We start from the raw sequence: 8,306 nt of genomic DNA, 5'->3' as shown, positions 1-8,306 counted from the left end.
ACCCAGGCCTCTGCCTCTGACTCTGTGCAGCCTGGGAACCGAGAGCCTCAAGTTGGGAGGCACACAGGCTAAGGTGTGGTTACGGGCAAGTCACTTTAGCTGTCACCTACAGCACGGGAATCAGCATAAGAGCACACACCCTGAAGTCACACTTGTGCTGCTCACATTCAAGTTCTGTCCATGTGACCCCAAGCAAGTTAGATTCTCCCTGGCCCTCAGTTTCCTCAATTGTAAAATGAGGATAATAGTAGTTCCTGCTTCATTAGGATGTCATGAAAGTAAACAAGTTATCCCCATATAAGAGGATATTATTACTTAGCATATTACTTAGCATTAATACATGTTAGATTTGTTGTTATTGTTAATAATTTCCTATCCCACAAGGGCAGTTGTGAGAGGAAAGGAGCTGACATATATGCTCAGGGGTCTGCACACAGCAGGTGCTCAGTTAATGGGCCCTGTCGTTTTCCGATGGCAGCAAGATGGGTCACTGGCTCTGACCTGGGTGGAGGCGACTTTCTTTAGGCCCCACCTGGCCATTCCGGCCACCAGGGGGCGACCCAGCCTTGCCCGTGGCACCGCCCCCTCACCTGTGCGGGCAGTTCACCTGGCGCCGCCTCCGGAAGAGGGGACTGGGGACCGCGGGTACCTCGGAGGGAGCCCGGCGTCGTCGGGTGAGAGCCTAAGGGGCGCCAAGGACAGGGGATCTTCGAGCTTCGGGCGGACCGGGCCGGGGAGAGGGCTAGTGGGGGATGGGGCGGGGCAGGGGCGGCCAGGCCGGACTCCCGGGGCCGGGAAACGGGGGACGCGGGCAGGAAGGAAGGCAGGAAGGCGGTGGCTGGGCTTCCAACGCTTAGGGTTGGGGGTCGAGGCGCTGGGGACCCTGACGCCTGGGCTGAGGTGCTAATAACTGGTAGCTCGGTGCTGGGAGGGGTGAGGAGGAGGGATACCCCTGAGTCCCAGAGCGGTGTTTGGCCTGCAGAGGCCACGTCAGGGAGACCCCCAGTCTGGCCGGGGGGCATTTGGGCTGGGACTGCAGCTGATGCCTGGGTCCTGAGAGTAGGCCTGGGGTCGGACACCTGGCGAGGGGAGGAGGGGAAGGGACAGATGTGTGCCTGCGCGTAGGGGGTGGGGGAACCTCAGGAGTGCTGGAGAGGGGTAATATGCCAGGAAAGCCCCGTGTGTTCCCTCCCTCCTGAACCCTGGAGCCCCTGAACTGCGGGCCCTGGCGGCCCTAGGGGAGTGCCACCAGGCTCCCATCCCCAAAGCCAGGCGGGAAGTAAACAGAAACCTGGAGTGGCTGGGCGGGCGGCAGTGCCGGCACAACCTGTTACCTCGCCGGCCCGCCCGCCCGCTCGCTCGCTCAGGGCCTGGAAACTGGGGGACTGGGGCCAGCAATCCAGAAGGAGTGGGCTGAGGGTTTGGGCACCTAAGTTCAGAAGGATGGGGACCTGAAAAAATAGGAAAACAAGGGCCAGGAGGGCTGGGGGGCTGGTAACTTGGGCCTGGGCTTCTGGAAGGGGAGGGTGCTGGATTTCTGGGGGCTAAGGGCTCAGGACACGTAAGTTCCCAAGGCCCTGTATTCTTGGGAGAAGAGGCTGGACTCATCGCAGAGTCCTGAGTCCCAAGAACCTGGGCTCTGGTAAGAGTTTCCCAGCTGGTAAGAGGCTGGGAGCCAGAACAGCTGGGTCCTGGGAAGAGGGGGGTGGGGACTGTCGCTGGGGTGGCGTGTGGTCCTGGAGCACTGGGAGGTTTCCTGGGAGCAGAAAACATCTGCCAGAGGCAGAAGGCTGGACAGCTCTTTTCCTGCTTCTCCCTGCCTCAGTTTACCCTGGGGACATTAACGGAGCTGGACAGCCAAGACACAGATCATTAACCCTTCATGGCCCAGGGAGGCCCTGGCTGCAGGACCGAGAGGGCCAGTAAGGCAGGTGAAGAACTGCAGGAGAGCCACGTCTTGGCCAGTGGGGGTGGGGGCGGGGGGTGGGGCGGGGCAGTGAACCCCTTTGGGCTGCGGTGTAGAGTATCATGCAGCTACCTCTCCCCACAGACCTTCCTGTCCCCACAGACACTGCAGGCACCATGAGCTCCCCAGAAGGGCCCAGCTTCCCATCCGGGCTGCTCTCCGGGGGCACCTCCCCCAGCGGCAATGAGGGCTTCTTCCCCTTCATGCTGGAGCAGCGGGACTCATTCCTGGGAGGGGGCCCAAGGCCTGAGGAGCCCGAGGACCTGGCCCTGCAGCTGCAGCAGAAGGAGAAAGACCTGTTGTTGGCCGCAGAGCTTGGCAAGATGCTTCTGGAGCGCAATGAGGAGCTGCAGCGGCGGCTGGAGATGCTGAGTGCCCAGCACTCTGAGCATGAGGAAGTGAGCTGACAGCAGAGGGCAGGGCTGGGGGGATGGAGGACAGGGGAGGGACCAGGCAGGGGGTCAGGGAGAGGAAAGCCAGGCAGGGGGATGCCTCTGGAACAGCAGTTCAGGTCTGGGACCAGCCTCCCTGGCAGTGTTGCCCAGTGGTTAAGAACATGGGCTCTGAGGGCAAGACAGGACCTGGGTTCAGATCCCTGCCTGGCTGTGTGACCTTGGGGAAGCTGCTGGACCTCTCTGAATCTTGGGTCTGTCTCCTCAGCAGTATTGCACGATCCCAGCCAACAGATCCTGGGCTCTCTCCCTGCCTGGCTCTGGGCTAAGCACTTTCCATGCATCATCTCGGTCAATTCTCACCCGGCTCTGGGAGATATGAACAGTTCCCTCTGCCCAGGCTGTGGTCAGCCACACTCTCACCCTGGGGGTCACATCTGGTCCCCTAAACACCCTGGACACCACTGACTCCTGTACCCATGTCGTCGGCCCCACACCCTCCCCATCTGGCCACCTAATGGGCATTTCAACATAAGTGGCACTGGATTCCATGACCCCATCCCCTGCTGTCCCCACCCCAGCTTCCTGCTGCAGGACCAGAGCCTGCACATCTCTGTGACCTCTCCCTCCCACACTGGCAGGCCCTGTTGATTCTTCTTCGAAACTAGATTATGAGTCTACCCACTTCTCATCGTCTCTCCAAGCTGGCCGCAGCCCCATCATCTGCCCCAGACACTGCAGCTGCCTCCTCACTGGTCCCCAGCTTCCACTCTTGCCCCCTGAGCCCCTTCTCCATGGGGAAGCCAGAGGGATCCTCAAAAATTGCAAATCAGATCATTTCAGTCCTTGCCCAGAATCTCTCAGTGGCTCCCCCTCACATTTAGAATGAAACCAAAACTCCTCCCCATGTGACCTCCTTGACGTCAGTCATCTCAGTCAGTCATCTCAGCCACACAGTCCCTCCTCAGAGGGGGGCTTTTTTCAGTTCCCTGAGCAATCCACGCTTATTGCCTCAGGGCCTTTGCACTTGCTGTCCCTTGCTGTAGCCCTCTTCCTTCTTGCCCTGCAGGAGGCAACAGACATCACTTCCTCCTGAGAGCCCCCACCCCACACCGCTCCTCTTCATCACTTCCCAGGGTTTCTTTAGCGCTCTTAATGTCCCCCCTCTGAAACTACCTGGTTCAAGCATGTGTCCATTTGCCTCTGGACTCTAAGCTGCTTCAGGCACGGAACTTGGTGGTCTCACTTACTGCTGACAAAGACTCCAAAACGGGGTGAGCTCAGGAAATATTGGATGGATGGATGGATGGATGGATGAATGGATGGGACTTGGAGATATTAGGGAACTTGCCTGACCACAAAGCAGCAGCAGAGCAGGACACCGGCCAGGACAATCGGACCCCGAACCTGTGGGCTCCATCCTAGAGCTGTGTTGTCCCCACAATATTTGGTTAAGGGCTTGGCTGCCTGGGTTAGAATCCCGGCTCCACTAACTACTGTGTGTCCTTGGGCAAGGCTTTTAATCTCTCTGAAGCCCAGTTTCCTCATTTGTAAAATGAGGATGTTAAGGAGTCTAAGTCTCGTGGAGTAAATAAAATAATATAGGTAAAGTGCTAGCACAGGCCCTGGCAGGAATGCCTGCTAATTATTGTAGCAGCTGTGGTTAGCGTCACCTTCCTGCGTGGAGAGTCTATGACGGGGAGCGGGGAGACGCTGGCCCCCTCACTTGCCTGCCTCCACAAGCTGGGCATCTGGGTGTGCCAGGAGCATCCCCCTGCTGGTTAGACAGGTTTGGGGAGGGCAGGCAGAGGCCTGGGGCCAGGGTGTGGCTGACCAGGGTTAATTAGAGGGAGCTGGCCAGGAGGAGCTGGGGGAGAGGGACCAAGCAGAGGCTGGGCAGAGGCCGAACCTCCAGAGCCCCTGGAACGCAGGTGTGTGAGGCCATGGGCCGAGGCTTCAATTCTGCCAGACTCAGGCGCCAGAAACGGTGCCTACGCCCTCGGGTCCAGAAGCCCTGGTGGCAGCCAGAGGTGAGTGGGCATCAGGGAGCCCCGCCCAACTCTGGCCCAGGGTCAGCCCCTCCTGGAAGCTTCTCTCTATTGCTCCCCCTCCTCCTCTACTATCTGAAGCTGTGTCTTGCCCTTCGCCCACTTCCTCCCCAGCTCTCTCATGTTTCTGGTTTTCAGGCCTGTCTCAGACCCCCCTTGGACTCTCTTTGGGTCTCTGTCTGTCTCCCTGCGTCCCCTCCAGTCTCACCTCTCCCTGTCTCTACCCTCTGTCCCGGCCCCCACAGCGGCTGCAGCAGGAGAACCATGAGCTCCGCCGAGGCCTGGCAGCCCGGGGAGCTGAGTGGGAGGCCAGGATTGTGGAGCTGGAGGGGGACGTGGAGGCCCTTCGGGCCCAGCTTGGGGAGCAGCGTTCCGAGCAGCAGGATAGCGGACGGGAGCGGGCGCGCACCCTCAGTGAACTCAGTGAACAGAACCTCCGGCTCAGCCAGCAGCTGGCCCAGGTGGGACGGCCCTGACCCCGGGTCCCTGGGCAAGGAGGGGCAGACACCTGGGTCCTGGTGGGAGTGGGTGCACTGGGCTTGGTGTTGCGGCTTGGGCCAGCTGAGGGCTCCACTGCTTCCCCCCACCTTCAGGCCTCCCAGACTGAGCAGGAGCTTCAGAGAGAATTGGATGGCCTTCGGGGGCAGTGCCAGGCTCAGGCCTTGGCTGGGGCAGAGTTGAGGACACGGCTGGAGTGTCTGCAGGGGGAGGTGAGTGCCAGCTGGGTCTATTGAGCCTGGAAGGCTGGCTGGGGGCTGTCTGCACTTGGCCTAGCCCTTCCACTCCAGCTCTGAGGCCTTTCCCCAGAATCAGATGCTCCAGACTCGCCGACAGGACCTGGAGGCCCAGATTCGAGGTCTGTGTGAGGAGGTGGAGAAGGGCCAGGGCAGGCTACAAGCAACCCATGAGGAGCTGCTGCTGCTACGGCGGGAGAGGCGGGAGCACAGTCTGGAGGTGACTAGCAGGGTTGGGGTGGGCGGGTGCATCTAGCCGGGGCCTTGGCCACTGCCTCAGGGCTTCCTGGAAGAAGACACCAGAGCTGGGTCACTGGGAGCCCTAACACCTGGGCCAGAAGAGCACAGGCATTAGCACAAGGGCAAGTGGGAGCCATAAGCTACTGAGCAGGGGCAGTACTCTTAGAATGCATCAGAGACTGGCATCTGGGCGGCCAGGGATGGGGCTGAGGCCAGAACTCAGGGCAGAGATGATAGGGACCTGGACCAGGTCTGGGCTGTGAAAATGGAGGAAAGGAAATGAAAAGAGGCAGTATGGCTTGATGTTTGAGATCTCAGGAGTTTGCACTTTGGGGTCAAATTACCTGGGTTCTTATTTCACTGTCCCTTCCTACTACTGAGGAACACCAGCCTCAGTTTCCCCGTCTGTGAGATGGGATGGTAATGGTACATGGCTGTGGTAAGGGTGTGGGACACTCAGCACATTGCCCAGCTTAGAAGAAAGGATCAGTCAATGCTGGATGATAGCATTAGTGAGAGAGTTAGAAGGTAGACCGGTATGGTCGGGGGAGGGGGTAGGGCTTTTCGAGGTGACCTGGTGGGGTGGGACCGGAGGGAGGGTGATGGGAGACTTTGAAGCCGGGGCGCCCATCGGCGCCCTGCTTTATAGGGGAGGAAATTGGTGTCTGCCGAGGGGAACTGCGCGGCCCAAGGCAGCCCAGCGATCCGGGAGTGGGAGCCAACTTCAGCGCTGGGCTGCGTGGACGCGCGGGGCTGCCTGACTCTCTGCGGCGCGCCGGCGCCCCCTGTGGGCCGGCCGCGGGATGCCGGTGGCGGGAGCACCTGGCTGACCGCCCTTGTTTCGCTCTGTGGTGGGTCGGTCGCAGCTGGAACTCGCGCGCTCCGAGGCGGGGGAGGCACTGAGTGCGCTGCGGAGGCTGCAGCGGCGGGTCTCGGAGCTGGAGGAGGAGTCGCGCCTCCAGGACGGCAACATCTCGGGAGCCTCGCTGCAGTTAGAGCTTGCCCATAGCCTCGACAGCGACAAGGACCAAGACCAGAACGCGGACAGACGCGGAGATGCTCTGGTGAGCTCTCGGCCCACCAGCCCCCACACGTACCATCCAGGAGGGCTGCAGACTCCGCCCCTCCTTTTTTTCCCACGAGGTTCGACACTGCACTGACTAGCTTCTTTGGTGAACAGGCCACTCTGTCCCCGGAGACCCAAGAGGCATCCAGCCACCAGCCTTCGCCCCAGGAGCAGAGGTTGGAGCCTCCCAGGAAGCGAGCATCCCTGAGCCCAGCAGAGATACTGGAAGAGAAGGAGGCGGAAGTGGTCCGGTTGCAGGATGAGGTGGGGGAAGCATAGTACTGGACGCAAAGCCCTTCTCAATGTCAGTTTCTCTTTCCCATCTACATCTCGGAGCCTCTGCCCACGAATTCCCCTCTACCTGGATAGCCCTTCATCCCAAAAAACTTGCAATCATGTTTGAAGAGCCAGCCTGTATGTCACCTCCTCCAGGAAGAGTTCCTGGACTACACTGCCTCTTTAGTCCCACCTCCCAATGCTTCTCCATGCATCCTTCCTGCAGGCTTATACCACCCATCTAGCCCCGACCAACCCCACCCCTCTAGGTGCTCAGAAGATTCATCTCCAGCACAGGACCACAGCTGTCTGGGTTGTTTGTGGAGCACGCGGGGATGGGGGTGGGGGAGGGGGCAGGAGGGCGGCGAGCTAGAGTCCAGGCTGCCTAGAAGAGCAAGAGCTGGGACAGTCGGGCCTACCTGCCTTTCTGCACCTTACCCTGTCCGCAGATGGCGCTGCAGGGGGAAGAGCTACGGTCCCTGCGGGAGGAGCTGCAAAGGCAGAAGGAACTGCGGGCGCATAAGGATGCCAAGGAGGTCTTAAGCGGCGCCCTCTCGGATCGGGACGAGGCCGTGAACAAGTGAGCATCTGCCACCATCCACCACCGCCCCAGGGGGGGCGGGCTACAGGCCCCCAAGACACTCTGGCCTTTCTGGGTTTCGGATTCCCTCACGCGAGTGCTATAATTGTCCCCACTCCGCCGCAAGGGCCCTCTAACCTCCCTGGTTTCGGTATTAGAGGCCTCACTCCCGCCTGGGTCCAGGAGCCCCCAACCACCCCTGTTCGCTGAGGCCCCAGCGCCCTCGGACCTGCTCTCTGCCCCTCTCCCTTGCAGGTCCCTGGAACTGTCCCTGGAGCTCAGCCGCGTTTCTCTGGAGCGGGACTCCCTCTCCCGGGAGCTGCTTCGCACCATCCGCCAGAAGGTGGCGCTAACGCAAGAGCTGGAGGCCTGGCAGGTGAGGGGCGGGGCCGGCGGGGCCGGCGGGGCAGGGCGGGGCCGACGGGGCAGGGCGGGGCCGACAGGGGCGGTGCCGAACGCTGACCCGACCCGCCGGCCCGGCCGCCCTGCCCGCAGGACGACATGCAGGTGGTCATCGGACAGCAGCTGCTATCACAACGCCAGAAAGAGCTGAGTGTGGCTGGATCCGCCCCGAGCCGCGCCCCGCCGCGCTTCTCGCTGCGCCTGGGCCCTGGGCCCGCCGGCGGCTTCTTCAGCAACCTCTTCCGAAGGACCTGAGCACCCGGTCAAGGGGGCCACCTTTGCCCTCTTTGGCTCACTTTCCTCTTCTGGCCAACGGAGCGACGGGCCCCGACTGTCTGCCAAAGGCGGCTGGTGCCCTCTCCACCCCGAGAGGCTGGGCAAGGGCTCACCGGAAGCAGGGGCCAGCTTTGGGGGCCAGGGACCCCAGGTGGGTGGCAGGGGCAGGTGTGGCAGAGCTGTTTTTCAAATCTATATAGGTCTATCTTTTCCAGGGACTAGGCCCCCTGGTCCCCAGCATACTCCAGGACAGGGGTGAGGGTAGGTATTTATGTATTAAGATCAGACAGAGTAATATATAAATCATTGCACCGACTTGGCCTCCA

General features: G+C 60.9%; 1 protein-coding gene across 12 annotated transcripts; it reads left to right on the top strand.

Annotated features, from left to right (window-relative positions):
- Positions 1–573: 573 nt before the first annotated feature.
- On the top strand, positions 574–8,295 carry BICDL2 (BICD family like cargo adaptor 2). Of its 12 annotated transcripts, none has more exons than XM_082429261.1 (11): positions 574–674; positions 1,826–1,931; positions 2,069–2,364; positions 4,652–4,867; positions 5,000–5,116; positions 5,214–5,360; positions 6,247–6,444; positions 6,561–6,710; positions 7,172–7,302; positions 7,558–7,678; positions 7,798–8,295. In XM_082429261.1, exons 2-11 carry the CDS (start codon positions 1,883–1,885, stop codon positions 7,957–7,959), a joined length of 1,587 nt encoding a protein of 528 aa, XP_082285387.1. In that variant the 5' UTR covers positions 574–674; positions 1,826–1,882; the 3' UTR covers positions 7,960–8,295. The 12 variants fall into 12 exon arrangements, with proteins under 12 accessions (XP_082285387.1, XP_082285384.1, XP_082285388.1 ...); XM_082429258.1 differs by having other exon boundaries at positions 2,051–2,364; XM_082429252.1 differs by having other exon boundaries at positions 658–674; positions 1,826–1,927; positions 2,051–2,364.
- Positions 8,296–8,306: the final 11 nt, after the last annotated feature.

The sequence above is a fragment of the Balaenoptera physalus genome, assembly GCF_965194825.1.
Source record: "Balaenoptera physalus genome assembly, chromosome: 16".
NCBI lineage: Eukaryota > Metazoa > Chordata > Mammalia > Artiodactyla > Balaenopteridae > Balaenoptera > Balaenoptera physalus.
Note: the sequence above shows the minus strand (reverse complement) of the source record. Positions and strands in the feature narration are given on the sequence as shown.